The sequence below is a fragment of the Halyomorpha halys genome, unplaced genomic scaffold (genome assembly GCF_000696795.3).
Source record: "Halyomorpha halys isolate HHAL.00 unplaced genomic scaffold, Hhal_1.1 Scaffold696.1, whole genome shotgun sequence".
NCBI lineage: Eukaryota > Metazoa > Arthropoda > Insecta > Hemiptera > Pentatomidae > Halyomorpha > Halyomorpha halys.
Genome location: NW_027109229.1, coordinates 791,031 through 816,752, shown reverse-complemented (window position 1 = coordinate 816,752; position 25,722 = coordinate 791,031). Strand labels below are relative to the sequence as shown.

The window sequence follows — 25,722 nt, the reverse complement described above, 5'->3', positions numbered from 1 at the left end:
TATTATTTACGTTTCCATTTATATTCTAATATTTATATTTATATCTCTATAGGAAGTTTGGTGAGTCAATTCATAAAAAATGTTTCTTTTGAGGTTAAAGACTTCTAGTTTAATGAAATTTTAATAACAATTTCATTAAACCGGAAGTCTTTAACCTCAAAACAAACATTTTTTATGAATATTTATATTCTTTTTTTTTTACTATATTTAATATGGCTATATGTATTCTTTTATACTTTAATTTAAATTTAATTGTATGAGTGATGGAAAGGAAAACAGAGAAAATGTTTTAAAATTGAAACATTAGAAAAAATTAAACATACTTAAAGAACGATAAGAAGTTGGGAAAAAAATGTGTAAGGGAAGAAATAATAAATAATGGGAAGAAAGGGAAGAAAGGGAAAAAAATAAATCAGGTATAATTCTTGTACACAATTAGAAATTTTTATAATGTGACATTTAAAAAAAAAATATGCTGTGATATTTTTATTAATAGGATTATAAAAAATTGTGATTCACTAGTTATAAGTATGCTGTGTATAAGGCAACCCAATGAAGTTGGCCAGCACAACATTTTTTCTAATATAGTGTTTCTCTCTACTTAATTTATTTTATTCCTTTATTCATACAGTCAACAACAATTAACTATGAATAGTATTCTATTTATTAATTCTGATATCTCTATAGATAGGGATAACAGAATTAAGAAGTAGATTCCATATTTCTGGATTGTACATTGTAAAACCTCAATAGGTATTCTATTGGTGCAACAGAAATTCAGCCTGTGAAGAAGAAATTCAGAGATATCAAGCAGTTGAACTAAAAAGTCATAACTGATTGGTAAAGAATTTGTGAGAGCTCCAACAATGATCTAATATCTGAGTCTGTTTCAGAGCTTCTGAAATTTAGGCCACTCAATAGTTGTTATAAATGGAAACCTGTGCTGTCCTAGACAATGAGAAGCTTCATAAACATTAACAAAAAAATATTTAAAAAACTGACCTGAAGTCGATGGATTTGTACAATGTGAGGCTTTCTGTTGCAATTCATCATTAATCATTGTAGTATGTACTGGTTCATCATTATTTAAATAGTCCTTAGGAAGATCTACGTATGAATATAAAATGATTAATATTAAAAATATAAATCTTCATTTACATAAAAATAGAAAATAATATAAGTCAACTTTCTCAAAAAGCTTAATTGTTTATTTTAGTAGATTGAAAAAAAATTCCTAAGACCAAAGAAATATTGTAACAGAATACAAAATTAAAAACTAAAAATCAAACTAGAAAGTTCCAAGGTGTCTAGGTGAATAATAAATATCATCATTAGTTATTAAATATCAATAAAAATGATTGAAGAAAAAATCTTAACAACCACAATATTTAAAATAAAACTACATAATAATAATTTTAAAAAAAATTTAATTTATATCAGTTCTATTCTATAAATATATATATTCTCCAAATTTTTGCAATATTTTGGCTCTTTTCATTGCCCATTTTTAAACTTTTTTCTTCTACACCCCAGTCTTATAACAAAAATTTGTTTTTCCTAAAAACTACTCCTGGAAGTATTTGTTATAAGTATTTAATTTTTTGTTCCTTTCCATATTATACAATTCTTTTATGCTGTTTTTTTTTTTTTAATACCATTACATCTACTATATATTAATTAATATTACAAGATTCATATTTCTTATAAACACATATTGCTGTTAAAATTATATAAGCTAAGATATTTTTTTCATTCATATTTTGGGCAAAGTTTATTTTTTATATGAAGTAGATGGTCAGGGCTGCAGTTAAGAAGATAGAAAAAATAGTAATCAACTATTTATTATTTTCTGCCGATGTTTTGATCCACAATACAGGTCTTAATTAGGGCTACAATAAAAAGATACTAAAAAGTAGAGTCAATGGAAGGGTCAAAGAGCGACATAAAAAATTTTAAAGTGGAACTATACGAACTAGAAAAAATTTGAATATAATAATAAAGAAGATAATTATAAATATAAAAAAAAGTTTTAATTAACATAATAAAGTGGACAGAAATATTATTGAAAAAGATCTATTAATTTAATTAATTCAGGAGACTTAATAACTAACACTAAATAGTAAACATAACAGGTAAATTATAAAAATATAATGTAGAAGAAGCATGTGGGATTGGTAAAAGGTAGAGATGAGGGCGATAAGAATTAAGATAACAGGATTTTTATTAATACCAATAGAATAGTAAAGATAAATGGTAATATAAATTACCAAATATATATTAGGAGAATATGGTTGGGAGAGAGATCAATGAAGAACACAAATAGATAAAAACTTATTTATTAGTGCCAATGTTTTGACCAGAATTTCTCGCCTTCATCAGAGCTAAGGCCAAGAAACAAAGGAACAACCATAATAAATAAAATGAAGTACAGGATATAAATACATAAATAGTGTAGAAAGAAACTGTATAGTCTAAGTATTATAAGAAGATAAAGGTAATATGAAAATATGTAATATTAAAATTAAGAAAGAGGGAAGAACAAGAAAATTGTATACATATAAAAATCTAGTAAGAAATATACCAAATAAAAATTATTTAAAATTAAATTTATGAAAAAGTGGAAAAAAAAACATACATATAAATAGTTAAATATGTAAGCAAAATAACAGGATTAAAGAAATGAAATATAAAGTTATATAATGCAAAAAGGAGTAAAGAAGACTAGATTTTTTTCATATGTATAGTATTTTCTTCTTCTTTTTTTCTTGCTTAATTATAATATAACTTATTCTCATAGTGCCTTTATCGTCTTATGATACTTATACTATATATTTTATTTCAACACAATTTATGTGTCTATATTTATGTTATTTTCTTATTATTCTGTAATTCTTTTTATTGATTATGATTGTAATTTTGTATTTTGTTCTTAGCCCTGAAACTCTTGGGTGAAACGTTAGCAGTAATAAATAAGTTTTCACTTTTTTGTGTTCTTCAATCTTCTTCTAATATTTATCAGAAAATAATCAGACAATATCAAGAAAGTAGTAATGTAAGGGGAAGTAACAAGAAATAGAGTAAATTAAAAATTATCTATTGGGTAGAAGTGTAGAATTGTGGAAGTGTAATCTCTACTGACAGTTGAGAATTTCAGGAATTTTTCAAATATTTGGTTGAATATAAAATATTTCTTATAAATAAATCTTAAATCCAAAATTTCAAAAGTTAAGAATAGAGTAAAATTATTATGGTGGAATGGAATGAAAATAAATATTTAAAAAATACACACAAATATATAAAATTAAATTGCTGTTAATGAAATGGAAAAAAAAAAAACGACAGTTTATAATAAGGTAAGTTTATATTATTTATAATTTATATTTTATAAAAAGTTGGAAACAAAATTTTAAAAAAACAATATTTATATTTAACCTAGTATAAAAGAACTGCTCAGAAAAAGAATAGGAAAATAAAATGTTTAATACTTATAATTATTGGAAATGATTTATGATTTTAATAATATGGTTGGGATGTAGAAGAAAAAGGTTTGATAACGGCCAATGAAAATGACTGGAGCATTAGTGGAGAATAAATATAAGTATAAAATAGAACTGTTATAAATAAAATAAAAAAATTATATTATGGACAACCATTTTAATTGATAATTAATAATTAAAACTGAATCTCACTAAAAAAAACCATAGTAAAGATGTTTTTAATAAAAATCATCATTAGGTTACTGAGGATTGGAAGATTCCAAAAACAGATAAACTTTTTTACAATCATTTCATCATCAATTTAAAAAAATCCTCATACAATTAATTTGTCAGCTGGAGTTTCTACTTAAGTAGTAACAAAAATAAATCCAGTATGGAGGAAAAACCATATAGATCAAAACTCATCTCTGGTCAGTTCCCATGTATTTTATTATTTTATTTTGTTTTTTAAAGGGAAGTAGTGAGGTAAAATTATTTAAAAAAAAAATTAAATATATTCTATAATCAAATTCCCACTAACCTGGATTTTGTTGTGGTGTAACATACAACTTTATAGGAAAAGAGCTTGTTTCAGCTAGAGCAATTCTGAGGTCATCATCTGAACTTATAATGATTTTATCTCCCTCATTATCTGACAGCATAAAAAATCAAATAATATAACTATTAAAGTAAAAACTGTTTTAATATTATATAAACCAATAAGATAAATAATACTCCAAACTATTCATCTTAAACATGTATTTGTCTAAATTAAATAACATTATTTATTTATTTTCACTCCTTTTTTAAAATTAGTTGCTACAATACGTTTTTTTAGTCTAGAAACAGAAGCGAATAATTGCCTTAAGAAAATATTAAAATTATAAATGATTAAACTAAAAAAAAAAAAAAAAAAAATGAGGATATAAAATGATTCAAAGAAATGTAATTTCCAGTCTGCAGCCATAGTGTCTGGGGGTTGATTCCTTTCTGAGTTTTTATAATGGTGGAAGGCTAGTTCCATTTCAGTTAACACTTGTGAATATAAGTACCGTGCGCTAACCAATTGTGCCACTGGGGAATCATAGTTAACACATGTCTGATTGGTCATAATGTAACATGCCGATCTGCTACAGAGTTGGGGACACTGTATTCACAATACCAAAACAGAAAAACACATATCAAAAGTGATCATGATTACCAATTACATTAGTGTAACAAACAACAAAAAGATAAGATGTATATATGAATAATGTATTATTCCAACAATATATTATTATTATTACAAGAACTATGTATTAGGATATGTATTCATAAATGGAAAAAAATAACTATGCTTATTACCTATGTTAGTATGTATATTTTAATGACAACTTATTATATTTGTACAATTAACATTGCTTCTTAATTAAAGAATTACTCTCTATTATTAACTAGTAATGATTACTACTTGTATTCATACATATGAATAATTGTTTTAAAATTTTGCACAGAAACTGAAAAAAAAAATAAGGGAGAATAGGGTACAGTACACCCCGGACTCCAGGTACTGAGTTGTCCATGAAAGGTGCAGAACTGGGAATTTGAAGTATGTAAGTTGGTTATACTTGTTAGACAGATATTCATAGACAAAAGCACACATTCAAAGGCATTTAATAGAAAGGAAACAATGAAATAATAATATTTTTTAAAAACAATCGGGGAGGGGAATAACTCAGTGAGTAAAGGTGCAGTGCTACCAACTACAAGAATCCGGGTGTGAATCCAGTTGTGGCAAATAATTACTTTATTTTTCACTGTTGCTGTGAGTCAGCCCTGTGGGTTCATTGAGCCCTCCAGGGTCCACCTAGCCGCATAAAGTGGATACCCTTAATTGGAGAAAAATCTGATGGTTGAGCTTGATCATGAAAAAACCATTCTCTTGCACACCGTTGTTCAAGAACAAGTACTTCCTTACAAAGTACTAAACCACAGACACAGTCATAGGTTCTAGGGGTACAGAGTTTCAAAAGAACCATTACATCGCGATAATGATAATCATAAACTAAGAATTACACTCTCAACTTGAAAACTGGACAGTGACAGTGGATAGACAGCCAAAAACATAAAAGGATTTTCGCTCTTAAGTAGTGTTTTCAGTAGAAAGATAAGATGCATGAAATAGTCTACCAGAGGGTAAATAAAAACAAAGGTTTGATGTGATCAGACCCTACTACTCCACACAGGGTAGCTAGGATGTGATCAGACCAATCCCTGCCTAAAAGCACCTGACCAGTGATGCCAGTCCAAAACAAAATTCATGAGATCAGCCTTGACACAAACCTCCCAACGACATTTCAGCTAACCAATTTTATGGGGTATTTCTGTCAGCATTGCAAAAATGGGTTTACACCAGCAATATTATTAGTAATAACTCATGTGAGATAAACATTTCGATGCCTTCTTTTTTAACTGATCAATAGCGAAATGTTATTAACATTGCCATTTCTAATAACATTAGTGGTTTGTGTGAACCCGAAGGTTCTATGCGATACCACCAATCGCTCTCTATAGTATACTACATGAGCCCAAGAGGAGAAAAAAGTCAGTTATCTCACCCCAATTTTTGATTACCTTAATGAAAACTATGTATAGTTAATAGTCAAAATTATTGAGTCTGCCAAGTATAATTAGGGGGAATAAAAAATGGCGGCTGTTTCACAGCGTTAAAAAAAATTTTTTTTTCATTCGGAGCTCTATATCTTAAAAAGTAGGAACAACACAAGAAGACCTAAGAGAACGTCATTTAAAGAAGAGTAAATTTGCTAAAATATGAGCTCTAATAGAGTTATTTACGTTAAATAATTTGAGAGTTATAGCTTTTTAAAAAGCAACATTTCATAAATATGTTGTATGGGACGTACTAAAAGATCAGTAGTTAGTGAATTTATTTTGAAAAATTTATATCTCGAAAACCAATTGACGTAGAGATGTCTATTAACACTTAAATTAAAGCTAGTTTAATGAGCTATCAAGTAGTTTATGATGTTTATCTTTGTAGGAGTAATAGTTTACATGAAATTTGCTAAAATATATTGATTTATAGTTGTTCAGACAAATTTTCATTTGCCAAATTTATATTCACTTGTGAATATCATAAAAACTACTACCCCAACGAAGATAAGTGTCATAAACTACTTCATATTATGTTAAATTTCCTTTATTTTGAGTGTTGGCCGACATATGTGTGTCTTATGGATCTAGAGATATATTTTTTCGAAAATCCAACATTTTATACAAACAACTAGAAATTAACATTTTGTGAGTTTATTAAGTCAAATATCATAAAAAGTACTACTCCTATAAAGATAAACAAAATTAACTATTTTGTAGTAAATTTAACTAGCTTTAATTTGAGTGCTGGCAGACATCTGTACGTCCAATGGTTCCTGAAATGAAGTTTTTCATAAATCAAACTTATTGTCCGAACAACTATAAATCCATTTATTTTATCAAATATCATGAAAACTAGTATTCCTACGAAGGTAAAGGTCATAAACTTCTTTATAGTCCATTAAACTAGCTTTAATTTGATTGCAAATAGACATCTGTACGTCACACTGTTCCTGAGATAAAGATTTCTCAAACTAAATTAACCAACTATTAATCTTTCAGTAGATTTTTAAGAAATTTGCTTTTTAAAAAGCTATATCTCGAGAACTATTGTGTTGTTAATAGTTTTTAAGATATAGAGCTCCGAATGAAAAATTAAGGTTTTGAAACAGCCGCCATTTTTTATTCCTCCTACCTATACTTGGTAGACTCATCAATTTTGACTATTAATTATACATAGTTTTCATTAAAGTAATCAAAAATTGGGGTGAGATAGCTGCCTTTTTTCTCCCCGGCTCTTGTACTAATACATCTGCCCAGTGACCCTTCTCCAAACCCAAATGTACTAAATCAATTTTAACCCAATCCTCCCATCTACGTTTCGGTCTACCACTCGGATGTTTACCCGTCGATATAGAGTTCATTATCATTTTAGGTATTGGTTCGTTATTGAGTCCCACAACCTCATACGCCGAGCAATAATGTAACCATGGAGTGCAGTTCCTTCAATTCAGCGTCGTAGCCTTCTAAATTTACATTACATTCTTATACTTCTTCAGTCCGAATATTTTATGCAATAATTTGTTTTCAAAAACCTTACTTTTTTTTCTGACCTCCTAGAAAAATAAACATAAACAAATTAAATATATACAATAAAAATGGATGTATATATGCAGGCAAATATTGATCTTGGTTTGCCAGAGTTCCTTAAATGTAAGATGCCATGTTTCATATCCGAATAGACGAGTAGGAATAATAATAATTTTGTAAATTCTAAGTTCTTCCTCAGGTTTAAAAAAGAAAATATCAGCAGATTTGCGCTGATGAGAGAATTTGTGTTACTTTCGAAGACTTAAATGATAGTTCTAATTGTATTTAAAATAGTTATGAATTTATTACTGAAGAGAATATACCGTGATATTTTATTTTTATAAGCTTATACCAATAAAGAACATTCCCCAAATGTTTTAACCGAAATTTATTTCGTTATGGGTTGTGGTAGTGACTATCGAGGATTTTAAGACCACAATTTTTATTAATGATGGAACCGATAGTTATTTTATTGAATATTATAAACAGGGATAAAAATAACGTGACAAAAACGAAAAAATATCAATAACAAGAAATACTATAGTATCTCCAAAACTAAAATATTGTTCAGAATCACTAATAATATTATAAGGAGGAAAATTAATCTTATTTAAATACACTTTTCTTTTCTTTTTTTTTTTGCACCAAATAATAGTTCCATTAGACTTTCCAACTGAAAATATTTTTCCTATTCTCTATATTATAGTAAAAATATCTCCATGACGCTTTTTTACTCAATTCCGATAGATAACTTCAATAAACCATATGAGTCATAAACAAAATATTTTGTTATATTCTTTAGTTCAATGGAAAATATTAAACCAAGGAAATAGAGTGCTGAGTCAACAATTAGAATGTGCAAGTATTTATACAATATAAATTATCTTATTCATTTTCCTTGCTTTCCCTTACAGTAAAAAATCTAGTTCTTCATGTGATATGTGAATATTTTCATATAATCATAAAATTATAATTAATTTATTAACAAGTATAGATAAAATGATTATTTAAACAATACGTATTCATGTAAATTGATTGCAGTGCAATTTAGTTGATTAATCTATGTATGGGTTATTCTCTAGTTATGGTTACAGTGCTTTTTTTATGAATGGTCTACTATCTGATTGTAAATGATACTATTTTTCTGTTATTACCCTCCCTGAAGCCAACATTTCCTTCTCACTCAAAGGTTCTAATCATTAATTGTTATCTATGTAGTTATAAAATATATAATGCTCGTTTTGTCCCACCCTAGCCCTGTCACAAAGCTGAGGCTGATATTTTATAAGCCTATGGGAACAGTTTCTTCTGTGTAGCAAACCTTAAAACAAATGGCTGCAATCTTTTTAGCACTATCTCAAGTATTATATAAAACAATTTTATCTTTTATTTATTTATAAAAATTTACAGCTGTATTAAAAAAAAAAAAGCGAATGTGATAAATGTTGCAGAACACATAATAATCCTGGGAAGGAACTACCCAATGGTGGTACTTCAATCATTGCTTTTAATAAGATCCTGTGGCCAGCTTCTTTTCATATGCCTCGCAGTATTATCAGGAATTGTTAAGGATGAGAGAGTAAGAACTAATGAATTTGGGTGGGTAAGGATTTTGTAAAGGGGCCTCTACATGTTGGCCGAGCCATGGCGAACTCAGACATACGCGAGCATGTGGATAGGTGGCTTGGCTTGGTTGGCCTAGGCTCGTTGCCGAGCCGTCGAGAGTCGGTTTTTTGGACACAGATCAAAGGGGTTCGTGAGAGCGCTCGTGTAGCATCTACATCATTGTTCTTTGTCTAGTTGCAACTGAGAGCTGTTAGGAGGTTAAAGGTGTTTGTTGGGACTTTTTATAATAAGTTTTATATTTAATCTTATTTATTTATATTTAATTTCCTTTCATTTTCTTTTTTTGTAATAAAAATAATACAATCCAAGTGCAATGGCTGAAACGACTAGTACGTCCGCCATGCTTGCCTCTCTGAATAACACTGACATGTGGATGGTCCGCTCTTTGTTTGCCGAGCATTTGTACGAGCCTCCGATCCGTGGCGAGCGGCCAACATGTGGATCCACCTTAATGAAAGAAGGTATATCTATTTCGGGCCAATTCAGCAACGAATGTTATGTTGAAGTCTTTATGGATGAGATTATTTGTAAATTAATAAGGAGTATCAAGGATTTTACGGAGGTTTTGGATTGTAAGGATTGGATATGGGAGGAATTTCATGGTTTGATTCCGTTTGTCCAAATCAGTCTGATTATCATAGTTTATAAGATTTTTTGTTGTAAATGGGAAGTTTAGAGCGTTTGTCAAGTAGGTGTTGTAGTAATCGAAATCAACGATCAGTTTCTTGTCGTTTCAGTCTAGAGTGAGGATTCCAAGTAAGTATTTTGTCTAGATTGAGTCCTAATCTGTTCACCAGGCTTTAGTGGGATATTAAAATAAGATACAATAGAGCAGGAGAGTAGAGGTTTACGACAGAGAGTATAGGTGATCTGGTGGGATTAGGGTTTATTTTGATTCTCTAGTCCATTCTTCAATGGGTGTTAGATGTGACTCCAAAGTTTGTGATGCAACAGAAGGCTCATTGCTTACAGACAGTACATATGTGTCATCAGTATATGTTGTTAGGACTGTGTTAGGTTGGGTTGGAATGTCAGCTGTATAAACCGTGTAAAGAATGGGACCTAAGATACTACCTTGAGGAACATCGGTGGACTGAGAAAAGAGAGATGAGTAGGCTAGGTTATTATTTAATTTAAAGGTTAAAAAAAATTCAAGTTTGAAGTTTTAAACAAAATTTAAATTTTATATCGAACACGTCAATCACTATAACACTCTTTATCTCTGTCACACGGTCACTTTCTTTCCCCTTTCGGTCTCTTCCTTGACCGTTCATAAATTTTCCTTCAATATACCCTCACTAAGGAACTTTACAGGCTAAAAGATGATCAGGAAACACCTGAAGGAAGCAGAAAACCCGTGCTCTTCGATTCCTTCTTAAACCTCATTACTTGGTTCTAGGATGAGAAAGAGAATGAAGAAGCTGTAAGTATTTTGTGTTCACTCCCAAGTACTCAACAAAATTCAATACCAATGTGACTTGAATTGTGAATGTTATTTAGTTTTTTAATGTTTCAGGACGTCTCCCTTGGCAGTCATTCCAAAACCTCAATGGAAATTTTTAGGGGGCTAATTTTTAGATTGACCAGAAAGGCAATGGGAAGACTTTTTCTTTTAGTATTCACTACTAAGACCCATTGCCGTGCCACAGGATATTATGCTCTATGTTGGCTTTTATTTTTATTGCCTCCGTTCCCTGGAGGCAATAAAAATTTAAAAAAAAATTAATCATTCGACTTTAATTTTCAAAACGTTTTGATAGATAAATAGCACTAAATTTGAGAATGTCCCATTTATAAAAGGGTATGGTTCCAATGTTCGTCCATTATAAACTTTTAATTTCTGGACTGTTTTGTACGCTGTTTTTTCAAATTGTCCTGTGTCGTTCTAGAAAGATTTACAGCTATTAAAATCCTCGATGTCTTCAGTAGAAAAAACTTAGGATAAAAACTTGAATAGTAAACATTATTTGTGTTTGAAATTTATTTAAGGTGAAAGTAATTTTGTTAAGTTAAAAAATTATTTCAAGATAATTATTTTGATTGTTAGATAATTATTTAATTATTAGACAGATAAAATGCTCAACGATTTTGGCTAAAAAGTCTACTATGAAAGCTAATAAAGTCTTGAGAATATATACTTTTATATATAATATATAAAGTTTGTGTTTGAGAGTATATACTTAAATGTACAACAAAAAAATTTGTTCCCGAGAATGGCGATTTAGCCGACACGTTGAACATTTTATTATTTATATATAAGTATATATAGTTGACCATAAAAATTGATGTATAGGAAGATGGTCAGGGTTGCGGTCAAAGGAGAAACAAAAATAAATAGGAAATTAAATAAGTAAATTAGGAAAATAAATAGTTGTAAACTATTTTTGTTTCTCCTTTGACCGCCACCCTGACCATCTTCCTATACATACATTTTATTAATTAAAATTGCTGAAATCATTTTATTTTCAAATTAAAAAAAAAATCAATATTTACAGCATAATTAAAAAAACATTCTTTTTTTATACAATATAAATAATCAAATTATATGAAAAAATCTAAACAATCGTTCTACTCTAACCTAACCGAGAAAAAAACAAAACTATATTATTTTCTACAATAGCAGAGCTGTATGTTTTTCATAGTTATTATATATAAATTAATTTGTTTCTTTTAGTAAAATAATAAAATATATTACTAATTGCATTAAATGATTTTATGTTTAAAACAAAAACATAAAAACCTAAAGAAGTTTCAATTAAAGTTGGCCAAAAAATGTCATTTAGGATAAAGAAAGTCATATTCCTTTATAGTGTCGCCTAAAGCCCTTAAATACCACATTTTAAAGAAATAAAAAACAGAGTTCATATCGATGATTTACTTCACACTGGTGCCCTAAAAACATTTCTACTAACTTTACAAACAATGCAATATAAAGTTCTCTCTTTTAGGAAAATTACAACTTTTCAATATTTTTTGACTTTACAGCTTTATAATTTATACTTCAATCTGTTTGTTAAAAAAAATTAATTAAGAAGTTTTAATTTTCCTAAAAGAGAGAACTTTTAATAGTATTTTTCGTAAAGCTAGCGAAAATGTACTTAATATCACTGTGAAGGGAGCCATTAATATGGTTTGGTTTTTGTACTATTTTTAAAAGATGTAAGTTCATTTAAAGCGGGTAGAAATTTTTTTTCTTATTCTACACCATGAAAAAATTTATTGGAATATAATAACCTTGAAATCTATAAAGAATTAAGGCTAGAAACAGAAATATAAAATTTGGCTGTTGGGGATTTGTGGGTATAGAATCACTAAAGAAAAATTGCTTGAAATTAGTAATACTAATTGAACTGTGTCTATTCAGTCTATGTACATCCTAAGTTCTAGAAACAGCGAAGCTTTACCAGGTCAGCTAGTATATAATAAAGAAACGTACATTACCTTTCCAATACAAGGGACTATCGAAGCGACATTTGTGAAAAATGTCGTATATTTTTTTCCTGAGTAAAAAATAATCCAAACCAGGCATGCTGAAGCGACGAATTTCTTCTCCCACACCAGGGACTTGGCAATAAATTTTAAAATCCACCGACATTGCACGATGTAGACTGCGATAGGAGAAACACTTCACTGATAAGGCGATATCAACACATTTATTTATTTATTCGATAAAATCAACGGCTGAGTCAGTATATGTTCAGTTCTTTGTCAATTAAAATACCACACACAAAATATACAAGTGGCTAAGGCAAGCATGGTTTCTGTGCAGTAAAAATCGCCACAGAATTCTGTGCTGTGGCAATAGTCACAACATTTCTTAATTGGAGACAACACCAGCTAACAACAACAGCTTATGCACACGTGGAACGGTGGTATGCCATAAATAAAAATAGACGGCTGTTTCAAAACGTTACAAAAAATAATTTTCCATTAGGCGCTTCATATCTTAAAAACTACTTACAACAGAATATAACTTACTAGAATATCATTTTAAGTAGACTAAAAACTATAATTGGTTAGTTTGCTCTAACTAGGATTTAAGTATATTTATAAAAGTAGCAATTAATTTAGTTAAGTATCATTGCGTTCTGATTGTCTGGAAAACCCGCCCTAAGATAGGAGTCTATAATAATTTAAAATAAAAATCTCATATCTATTTAATATTGAATCTTTTCATTTAAACCTTGAATATTACAATCCTCCTCTTTAATTAAATAATATTTAATGTAATTATAAAGTTACAATAAATAATTGAATTAATCAATTAATTTAATTTCATTTATTTAAAATACTACTGTTTCCTGAATTACATTGTATTTGTGAATTACTTTTTTCAAACACATTTTTACTCAAGGAGGCATAGTCCATAAAAATGATAATATCTTATTTACCTGATGAATGTACTTACTAAACCTTGAAACGAAACTCGAATAATGACAAAAAAATATAACACATTATATTTATTAAATAAGCTAACAAGTTAACCAAATCATGAATCCTTTGTTAGTATATTCATAGAATTACTTTGAAAATAAATGAAAAATAAAGTTTAACACAAAATCTACCAATTCTAAACAATTATGATTCGACATCAGATCTCAAACGAATCGAATGACGTGTACTGGTCACAACCTGCTATGAAATGTTGGGTAGTTTTCAAGGCCGGTCCTCATAAGCGGCAGGTTTCATCTCGAACTACTCCACAAAGCTTAATATGTCTTTTAAGTATACAATGTCCTGTAAGAAGTCCCATTAGCAATTGGAGTTCATTTCTGTTTAGGCCTAGCAGCCACTTAGTACTAGAAGTAAAAGGTTTAGATATCAGAATCTTGGCCTGTCTTAGCCCTATACATTCCCTCCGCTCCTTGCCTGCTATCTTGCCAGCCGGAATGGCCCCTCCCCATTCTTTGTTAGCCCCTGGCTATATAGCCCCACATGTATAAACCGCCTTCAGCGGACCCAGCTTCCTCATCTTATAATGCCACAAGGCAAAGGAAGATTTGTAATATAAATAATTAGTGTATATATTTCTTAGATGTAAGTCTATATAATTGTAAATGTTTAATATTAATAAAAATTTTTAGGAGGTAAGAAAAAAAAAAAAAAAAAAAAAAAAAAAAACACCTGCTATCTTCAACCCTCAAGTGTGCCCCAACACTTTTGACTCAATTCTATGTACTCTAACTCAGCCCATCTTTATCACTCCAAAATCTCCTTAAAATGTAGCCCTGCTACAGTAAAAGGAGTAAAATCTGCCCATCATTAAATATTATTAATATCATACTGTTACAGATAAAAGGGGTTCTGAAAAAAAAAAAAAAAAAAAAAAAAAACCTGCTATCTTCCATGTTCAGTCAAGGACTTCTTTCCCCCGATGCCATTTAGAGATGCCTAGGAATGCTAATGGCCCCATAGAAGGGTGATCAGCCCCGTTTCTACCGAGCTGGTCAGTTTTCTCATTACTCTCAATAAAACAAGACTAATAAAAATAAATAATTTTCAAAAATACTCGGGAGAATCGTATGCAATGAATTATAGAAAATTTCATAAAAATTGCAATGTTTAATCAGCTCCCCAGCAACATAGCCAAAGTTGTGAAGCTAGATTCATTTGGAAGAGATATTGAGAATGGTAGGATAAAAGCATTAGATACCTACAGCGATATGAGTGTGATATTTTTATCTTATTTTGCTATCTCATACCATCTCATTTTCCACACTAATGTTTCTAAAGTAAGCTACGCTAAGTATTTGTGCGTGAGTGTGTATACGTGTTTTAAAAAAGATACATTATACTATTTAAGCTATTTAAAAATAATACTTAAGATATTTTGGGGACAAAAATAAAATAAAACAAAATAAATAAAATAATTTATTAGTTATGGTAAAAATAGTAATAATTTTTACAATACTAATAATTTTATTTCCAATTTCCATGTTTTAGGATCCATTACACCATTTTAAGCCTCCTTCTCATGCCTTTTTTCTTTAAATTTTATCTGAAATCAACATGAATTAATTCGTACAATATAGAATATTACCGAATACCAAAAACTTAAAACAAAAAAATATATATTAGTATCTATTAAAGATCAAACTAAATAATCAACACAAAATACCTCGTTCCGTTGTCCGTCTTAACAAAAATCTGGTGCGATGTCCGCATCATATTGAAGTAGTTAATTTAAATTAATTCTTTGTTTTTCAATCCACAACTTCTTTACAATAACTTGTAGATTTAATGCCTTTATTAGTTAAAAATAGTAGTGTGGAATAAATTAAAACTCCTCAAACGTATTCTTTTACTATCTTCGGTTCTAATTTATTATATTAAATATGCTATCTAAGAAACAATATATCTATAAAATATTAGATCAAAAATTGAATTTATCGAACCACCCTATAACAGTATATTTGGTAAACGTACTTCAAACTATATGGTTCAATCGCTTAACATTAGAACTAATAAATAAATCAACCACAAATAAAACTGAAAAAGAAATATTTGACTGGGTACTTTCTTACTTCTACGATTCTCAATAACTGATTTTAAATCACCAAATGACCATATCTGTCTGTATTTGTTCTTAACTCCACATAATTATTCATTATATTACGATTAGAATCAGTTATGTATGTGTGTGCTTAGTAATAGATATTATTTGTTTAGATATTACTGGATCCTTATTTTTATCATATTCTGTATCATCTTGTTTATTCTCTTTATTATATTAATTCACTAATTGTAAAGTTGCATTAGTATTAATATTCATTTCAAAGCCCTTTCAGGTACTTTAATTTTTTTAATAATTTACTATATTTTCATTTTAGTAATTGTTAATTGAATTATTAGTTGTATCACTTGAGATCAATTCATATTATTCTGATCTAGCTTATAAATTGTAGTTGCCTTCACAATGCCCAAATAGTCAAAATTGTAATAATTAAATTTCATTTATGTCTATAATTTTTATGTGTTAATTTGGCACCTGTTTCATGATAAAGTACAAACTAATACTATTAATATACATGTATATATAGTTGACTGTAAAAATTGATATATAAGAAGATGGTCAGGGTTGCGGTCAAAAGAGAAACAAAAATAGTTTACAAATATATATATATATATATATATTTGTAAACTATTTTTGTTTCTCTTCCGACGTTTCGACCCCTTAGGTCATTTTCAAGGATTCCTTATTTTGTTTTCATTTTTTCCTTTAAAATTCTTTAAATGCCGGCTAATTGCCTTTGTCCCATTTACAAATTCTTCTATAAAATTCCTTCCCAAATTTAAAACTTTTATTAACCACTTTTCTTACTACTATTTTCATTTGCAAATGAGTTAAATGAGTTTGCAGTTTGCAGTTTGAGGGTTAAATGTAGAACACTGAATAATATATTGGAAAAAGTAAAAAATACAGTTTTAATTAGTAGATAAAAATACACCAATTTTTTTCTTGATGAAATTTCAAGAGAAATGGTGAACATAAGATAAAATTTGAAAAAAAAAAAAAAAAAAAAGGTTAGTTTAAGAATTGTAATAAAAAAATGAAAATTTGTATTCAAGATAAAATTAATTTAAAAAATGAAAAAATAATTACAGTACAGGAATTATAAAATATTTATTCATTTTCATCCTCCTCAAGTTCGCTGTGACTTCCGGTAACGAAATTTTTATAATACTCCATGCTTTTCGAATCGGGTCCAAAATATTTCTTTAAAAGATTGTCATCTAACAATGTCGCTGGAGCAAGAGGTACTCCTACTGGAATCAAATCGGGTGACACGTGTGAAATTTTCCTACTTTTTTTTTTTTTTTTGTACGGTTGAAGTGCACCTACATCGTTGAGATAGTTCGCCTCACCCCAAACTTCAGAATCATCTCGAAATCTGAATACTTTTCTAACGTAAAAGGTGAACATATGAGAAGGAAATCGTGGGCGTAACCAGGAAGATGCATTAATTAATTCAATAAAAAAAAAATTAAGCAAATAATTATTGTTATAACTAAGAAAGCACTGCAACAATTATATATAATTTTGGAATTGGAGAAGATAGTCCGGTTGGCGGTCAATAAAGGTTTCAAAATAGTAACAAAAACTATTTATTGTTAACCGACGTTTTACCCCACTTAGCAAGGCTTCGTCAGGGCTGATAAGAATGGTGTTCTGTAGCAACAGTTATTTCAAATTAGCTAAATTATTTAGAGAAAGTTTTATTTGAAAATTAATTTTGAATTGAAAAAAAAAAAAAGAATTTTAAAATTGAAAATGTTAAACTATTTTATTAAGGATTAGATCTAGCTCATATTAAAGATTTTAATAACCATAGATAATTTTACATGTATATAGAGATTTTAATACAAATCCTTAGAGCCTTCTTTAAAAATGTGTAAAATCATTTGTAGTAGCACTACTGGTTAGCCAATTTAATCGAAAAAGTTACTGTAACATCCCAGGTATATATCTGTGCTAAATATGTAATTTAAATTTTTTATAACTTTTCGTTTTGGAGCCAGGCTGTTACATACAGACATTTTGTGCAACTTAGGAAACTCAAAATGGATATTTTCATCGAAAACCTGAATTCGAACTTTTTCACGACTGCAATACTTTGCCTTACTATAAGGGTATTCCATAATATTTAGTTTAACATGTTAAAGTGTGTTAAATGGTAAAAAGCATGTTAAATGGAGAAATAATTCCTTCTTTTACCATGTTAAAATGATATAACTGGGGTATTCATGATCTTAAGTTTAACATGTTAAAGCGAAACTAATGTTTTTTCTTTCTTTTAGCATGTTATAACGATATAACATACAACATGGTTGAGAGTCTGTAACTAGTTCTGTTAAATAGAGAATGGCGTCACGCAACAAACTACCTGAGCTCGTCATCATTTTGTTTGTTTGGTTAGCTTACTTGCTCGTAGTTTCTGTTTTAATTGTGTTAGTGTTGTTTTGGATGTTTTTATAACTAATAAAGCAATGAATGACAATAACAATAATGTAATGATAATTGTCAATTAGCTCATCTTCTCTTCCTAGATTAGATCTAGATTCTCTTCCCCACAAGCTAGAAGATCAAAAAGGCATTCAGAGGACAAACCTTCACACAACTTCCACTTTCCACTCAATTTTTTTTTTTTTTTTTTTTTTACCCCCCTCCCTAGCCATTCCTGGCATACGGGGTGCGGGAGCAGTGGGGTATTGCGCTGGGGTCGCGCATGCCACTGCTCCCAAGGATCACTAATTTTTGTATTCTTTTATTAATTATTCAATTATTTTTATATTTTTAATTATTCAATTTTTTCTTTTTTTTTACAGTGGTGCAGCCAAGCGCTAGGTTTAGCGCCTTACTGATGGAGCTGCACCTTGTCCACTGCATCCGTCTGGATGCCTCCTGCAGTTACCAGGCTGGTCCAGCCCTGCTGGTCTCAGTCTGGGTCAGCTTCCTCATCTTCTGGTGGCTCGCCGATGTTGGGCGGTCAAGTCCTTCCCATCGTGTAATGAGTGGGGCCCACCACCTCCTTCCACCCGCAAATGAACTCCTTGAAGAAGGGATAATTCTCTTCTTCTATCAAACAGGGAAAGTCCGACTCGGCGAGGGCGTAACTCCCTGTCTTTCTTGACAGCCTGGCTCGGTGTTCTTCCATGGCAAAGCAATCTATTATTACGTGTTCTGCTGTTTCAGGAACTCTGCACGTTGGGCACCGGGGGTCGATGTTCTTTCCAAAGCTCTGCAGCTTTTCCCGAAACCCCCCGTGTCCTGTTAGGATCTGTGAGACCCAATAGTCTGGAAGGACCCATTTAGCCTTCAATCTAGAAAGGACGGTAGGGAAGAATTTTCTCAAAGTAGCGCCCTTCTGGCTTGCTACCTACCGTCCATTTCACTTCTGTATTGAGTCCTCTCGCAGTATTTTCTTTCTGAAGTTTGGAGTCTCACCGATCCTCTCTCGGAGCTCCTCCGGCAGTGCTTCTAGTCCCTGCCTCTTTTTTTTTCTTGTCTTCTTCTTTCTTTTGTCTCTTTGCCGTTTTCTTATCCTTACCACCTCCCTTGTAGAGCAATCTCATGTCTGCGATCCTCCACTTGTTTGGAAAGTGTCTCTTATCCAGGCACTCATTGAATATATCCAATAGCTCTTCCTCGATATAAGGGCCACTGTTTTTGAGGATCGCAGCATCTATGCTATTTAGTACTGGAGCCCTTCCAATCCTTTGTCTGTTCACGAGACGAAGGTCCCACATATCCCATGGCGGACATAGGTCGGTACCTGGTGGGTATAACGTGGTGCGTTTAACCATTCCACCATCTGCACTATCCTGGGACGGATCATGCCTAGGGTATGTATAGTCTATATACATCTTGGCAGCCTCCTCCAAGGTGGTTGCTTGGGCACCTCTCACTCTAATAGCCGCCATCACTTGTAACGGCTTAACCTTTCCCAGTGCCACCCTGTACGGAATACCCCAGGGATTCTTTTCTGACTCCTCTACGATAAATTCGTCCCAGGATTTCTTCTTCTGGCAACGCACTCTGTTTCGATATACCGTATACCTATGCCTAGATTCTTCTCGGAATGCAGGTCTCCTCACTTTTCACTCACTTAAGGCATGTTGTAATAAATGACTTTAATCAAAATTTAGAAGTAAACAATATCAAGAAGTATTGAAAGGAAAGTTCATAAAACAAATCGCTAGGAAAATCCGCTAGAAGATGTCATACATTTAACACGGTAAAATATTTTACATTTAACACAATATCACAAATACTCCTTGTATGTAAATGTCTATATACAAATACATAACATTAGTCCAGTATTTATTTTAAAAAAACCAATTCATTTTACAATCTAATTCTCACTTACCTCGCTATTAACTTGATACAACAAATAATTTTACAGGACTACAATCATATCCACTATTCACAGCAATTTCAAGGTCCTCATTTGAAGCTATTCTGATTTTTTCACATTCATTATCTGAAATAATGAAAATCAACTGATAATGTAATAATAATCAAACAATATAAATTAAATAATAATTATTATGCTAAAAAATTGTTTTAATATTTTTTTTCGCCCAAGACTCCCATTGGAGTCCTATACTGCCTAACAATAGTTGGGGTCATGTTTTTCATTTTATGGGACCGCCATTCAATGAAAAAAGTCAATACCCCAGGCCAGATTCCAACCAGCATCGTCAGCAATCACAACTTGGTAAGACTGGGCCCATATCACTGAGGTACGGGCGGCCATTGTTTTATTATTATACAAATTAATAAGTGAAATTAGGAACATCGTTGTTGGAGGAAGGGGTTAGAAAACCCAGACAGTTGGGAACTTTGAGAAACTCCTTCAAAAACTAAAATAAACGATCTTACAAAGGCTTGTTATTATATCCAAAATTATTTATAAACGCTAATAAGAGAGTCTAGGTTTTTTTTAAATGTTTAGGAAATAGGCAAATTTCATGGAATACCCATAGGAACAGTTAAGAAATCAAGTTAAAATTGGAGGGAAATTTTAACTTTGCCTTTTTTTTGCCACTTAGTTATTGAAGGAAAGACGCAAAGCAAAGAGATAAACAACACTATAAAAACTCCCCTAAACAGCTCAAGGCTATTCTTCGTTTTTCGAGAGGGACTAAAGCTCCAGACCACGACAGAATACAAACAATACTTTTAAAACAGCTGCCTAGGAGTGGAATAGCTCATTTGATGAACCTCAATAACTCCTGCTTCAGGTTGAGATACTTCCCTGAGGCATGGACACTATCCCTTGTACCGCTTCTGAAACCCGCGATTGAAACTGTCCATGGCTTTTTCTGCGTTCATTTCTGCGTTCTAGCTCTATACTTATATGTCATTAGCATATGCAGAGATTTGAATTTAATCTATCTTCATCCCGACTATGTGGGCTGTATAGATGTTAAATAAGATTGACGCAAGAACCAAACCCTGATGAACGCCACTAGTGACTCTGGCTTGGGATGAGGACGTCCGGTCACTGGTGTATGGGCCAATAATGACGACCAGGGCCCTCTTTCATACTAAAGTATAAACTAATACTATTAGTCTATCTAGATTTATCTTAATTCAATTACACTGATTTGTACAATAGTAACTTGTACTTTAGTTTTTTTTTAATTCCTGTAATATCACTAATAGTCATCCCTATAATGAAAAAATAAGTATTATTATTATTACCACACAAGTTTCTACACTTGTACTATGAACTAATATTATTAGCTTTCATTATGAAACAGGGCCCTGTTAGTTCGAAAAGTGGTGAAGCTTGAGTTGTTAAATAAATTGATTTATAGTTGTTCGGACAAATTTTCATTTGCCAAATTTATATTCATATGTGAATATCATAAAAACTACTACCTCTACGAACATAAGTGTCATAAACTACTTCATAGTGAGTTAAATTTCCTTTATTTTGAGTGTTGGCAGACATGTGTGCGTTTTATGGGTCTAGAGATATATTTTTTCAAATACCCAACATTTTATACGAACAAATAGAAATTAACATTTTGTGAGTTTATTAAGTCAAATATCATAAAAACTACTACTCCTACAAACATAAACATTATTAACTATTTTATAGTAAATTTAACTAGCTTTAATTTTAGTGCAGACAGACATCTGTAAGTCCAATGGTTTTTGAAATAAAGTTTTTCATAAATCAAATTTATTGTGTAAACAACTATCAATAAATTTATTTTAGCAAATATGAAAACTACTATTCCTACGAAGCTAAAGGTCATAAACTACCTTATAGTACATTAAACTAGCTTTAATTTGATTGCTAATAGACATCTGTACGTTACATAGTTCCTGAAATAAAGATTTCTCAAAATAAATTAACTACTGATATTTCAGTACATTTTTATGAAATGTTGCTTTTTAAAAGGCTATATTTCGAGAACTATTGGACGTAAATAGCTCTATTAGGGCTATTAATAGTTCAGCAAATTTATTCTTCTTTAAATAATTTTCTATTAGATTTTCTAGCGATGTTGGTATTTTTTAAGATATAGAGCTCCGAATGAAAAATTAATGGTTTTTTAAGGTTTTGAAACAGCCGACATTTTTTATTCCCCCTACCTATACTTGGCAGACTCATCAGTTTTGACTAGTAATTATACATAGTTTTCATTAAAGTAATCAAAAATTGGGATGAGATAACTGTTTTTTTTCTTCCTGGCCCTTGTACTAGTATTTTATATTCGTAAACCATAGAACACAGTCGAGGGGTTTTCGGAATAGTCTGTTATATATGAGCTGTTAATTTCCAAAAAACAACTAAAATTAGTTCAAATGAAATAATGAATTTGTTATATTCTTTATCTCATATAAGTACAAATACATATACAAACATAAATAGCAATGGCATGAGTATAGATGGAATATAATATTATTTTATATTTTTAAACAACATAATTTATATAAACTATGATATAATGGAAAAATTAATTATCCATATACTATCTAGATAAAAATGATAAAGTTTTAGTGGCATTATTTAATTCAATCATTTAATATAGTACATTGATAATGAGTTGACATTATGGATGATTCTCAAGGAACTGTAATTTTTAATGAGGTGTTGACAGTTAACCGTGGATAAATATGTGGAGAAGATGGTCGGTGGGTACGGTCAGAAAATAAACACAATTAAACCAAAACTTATCTATTCGGGCCGACGTTTCGATCTGAATTTAAGGTCTTCATCAGGGCTTCTGGTGTTGTGACGTGTATGTGGCTGGTTGTTATAACGTCGTTGGCCCCGTGTTCCTGAATTCATAATGGTGTTGATAGTTGAACGTAGATTAATATGTGGAGAAGACAATATGTTTATTTGCTGACCGCACCTCCCGACCTTATCCACATATTAATTAGTAACACGGGGCCCAAGACGTGATAACAACCATCCACATACACGTCACAACTCCAGAAGCCCTGATGAAGACCTAAAATTCAGGTTGAAACGTCGGCATGAATAAATCATTTTTTTTTTTATTTGCTGACACACGCATATACCTAGACTTATCATAAATATTTTTTATCATCTCTTCTTTCCAGTAATTACAGCAGTAAATCACAATGCAGTGGCGATGCCAAATTGTTTTTGATGTTTATGTATAGAAATTTTTTTCCAATTTCTATCATATTTTATTTATCGATATTTATAAGCATATATAAAAATAGACATGAATTATTCATATAGATCATGCATATAAAGGAAAATGATTAATATAAATTTTAAAAAAAGGAATCATACAAACCTGTCCAATACAATCGCCACTGCCGGTCATCAAGGTTGAAAGCAGAGTTAATTCTTTCCCTGAGTAAACCATAATTCCAATAAACCATTTCAAAGTAACGGATTTCTTGTTCTTGTCCTAAACTTGGGACTTTGCAATAAATCTTAAAAATCACAGACATTGCACGAAGTTGACTGGAAAGGGAAGTTCATGGATAAGCTTCTAACTACTCTATCAACAGTTATTTATAGTTCTACATGCTGATAAAACCAATAGCAGAGTTAGCACTATTCAAAGTCAATATTGTCTTGTAAAAAAAAAAAAGATTTTTTCAATATCACAATTCCACATACCTTAACTTAATAAAAATTTAAAATATACAATAAAGGGAACCACTTAGACTATTCATCATTGTTACAATGAAAGAAAAATTTTTCTCTCAGCATTTCTGCCTTACAGGGTTTGGCAGCAGTAAAGGTAGGGCACTAAGTTTGCACATGCCACTGCTACTAATAATCTTTATTTATTTACAAAATTATTAGGTGGGTTCCATTAATTTTGAAAGAAAGCAATTCTTTTTTCTTAAACGTGGTTTAGCCTAGCGCTCATTTGAGCCATTTCCTAATGGGGCTGTATCTTGTCAGGCTGCATCTGTCCAGTAGATCTAGCCCTCCAGGTCTCAGTCTGTACCTCCTACAGGTATCCTGTAGATAGCAGAAAAAATTTATTTATTTATTTTTAATATTGAATGATAAATATGATTTTTAGTATTTTACTTTGTTTTATTTTTTTTATTTACTCATAAAAATGGTACCTTTGTATTAATTCCAATGAGATCCCATGACACTAACTAGATTTCCCGAAATTTCGGACAAATTAATAAAAAAGAATTATAAAAATGAATCGCCTACTGATTTCCAAAAACTTCCAAAAATCTTATGGATGGTTCTATCCGAGTGAAAATTAAGAATCCCACACCAGATAAATTGCAAATACATCTATAAATACATGGTAAGGTATAAAAAATTTATCAACACAAGAGTATGTCCATAAATATAGACACCACAGTTCAACTCCATAGGTCCTGCTTGGTTTCAATATCATCTTGCAGAACAAGTTTTTTTTCAGTTAAAAATGAGAATTTATGTTTATAAAACTGTCTAAAATGTCAGTTAAGTCTTGTGCCTGGGTTCCATCTTAGTCTCTAGTCCAGTAGAAAGCCAAGATACCAGACCGTCAGAGAAGGGAATGTAAAAGTGATATGCTTGCATTTTGATTTGTTCACTTTAATGCACCAGTTGTTACACTATTGCTCAATTAGGGAAAGCTGTCTTAGAAGGTTTAGGGATGCCGATTAGGGGTCTGAGTGGGAGAAAACGATAGCGGTATTTTCGGCGAAGGAAGAAAAGAAAGTATTGGATTTTGAAGGAATATTAACGGTGAAGAGGGTATAGAGAATTAGACCAAGAGCACTACCTTGGGGGACACTCGGCTCAACTGGATAATAATTTAATAATTCTAGACTGCAGCGGACATGAAAGGAACAGATCATCTTTGTTGATTATGTCTATCCATCTGGTTTTTGGCCTCCCATCTGGTCTCTTGCCTACTATACTGGCATTCATTTTGTGTAAAGGCATCCTGATGGATTGCTTCGAGCCTTCATATCATGATATTGTTTGGAAAACAATATTGGTGCTTGAAAAACCAAATCTTGGAAAATATTGAAAGCTAAGTCTTTTATCAGGGGTCAATTTGAAGCTAGTTAAAAGCATCATAAAGTTCTTTATGATCATTGTTTTTCTAAAGATAGTAGTTTTCATGATATTTGCTGAAATATATTTACGAATTTTTGTTCCTCGTTAATTGTGAAAAAATATTGGTGTTTGAAAAACTGTATCTTGGAAAATATTGAACGAAATGAGTTCTATTAGTGCTCAAATATGATCAATTTACTATATTTTAATAAACGTGACAATAATTTTTATTGTGCACTTTTAAAAATATTGAAGTACACAATGCATATGAATGTAACTTGCATTATTATAACTTGTAATTAATTGTTTGATATTACATTTTTGATAGCATCTGAATATCAAATGAGATAATATGAGATGGGTTCATCTTATACAAAAAATATGTTAAACACTAGTAATAACATTTACAT

The 25,722-nt window shown here is 30.6% G+C and overlaps 1 protein-coding gene and 2 long non-coding RNA genes across 3 annotated transcripts in view; 1 reads left to right on the top strand and 2 right to left on the bottom strand.

Moving 5' to 3' along the window:
* The window catches only part of LOC106685463 (protein ref(2)P), a 15,545-nt gene extending 2,640 nt beyond the window's left edge, over positions 1-12,905 (bottom strand). Inside the window, exons 1-3 of the mRNA XM_014428151.2 lie at positions 12,726-12,905; positions 4,018-4,128; positions 1,003-1,107 (exon numbers count right to left, since the gene is read on the bottom strand). Of these exons, the coding sequence (XP_014283637.1) occupies positions 1,003-1,107; positions 4,018-4,128; positions 12,726-12,879 (370 nt within the window). The 5' untranslated portion in view covers positions 12,880-12,905. The remainder of the gene's footprint in view (positions 1-1,002; positions 1,108-4,017; positions 4,129-12,725) is intronic.
* On the top strand, positions 8,437-11,067 carry LOC106685464 (uncharacterized). Its single transcript, XR_010843432.1, has 3 exons — positions 8,437-8,516; positions 10,599-10,707; positions 10,801-11,067. It is a non-coding gene; the product is annotated as an uncharacterized lncRNA (long non-coding RNA).
* A 2,302-nt stretch (positions 12,906-15,207) lies between the features above and the next one.
* Positions 15,208-23,775, bottom strand: LOC106685460 (uncharacterized). Its single transcript, XR_001343854.2, has 3 exons — positions 23,577-23,775; positions 20,153-20,266; positions 15,208-15,282 (listed from the first exon to the last, which is right to left on the bottom strand). It is a non-coding gene; the product is annotated as an uncharacterized lncRNA (long non-coding RNA).
* Between the last annotated feature and the right edge of the window lie 1,947 nt (positions 23,776-25,722).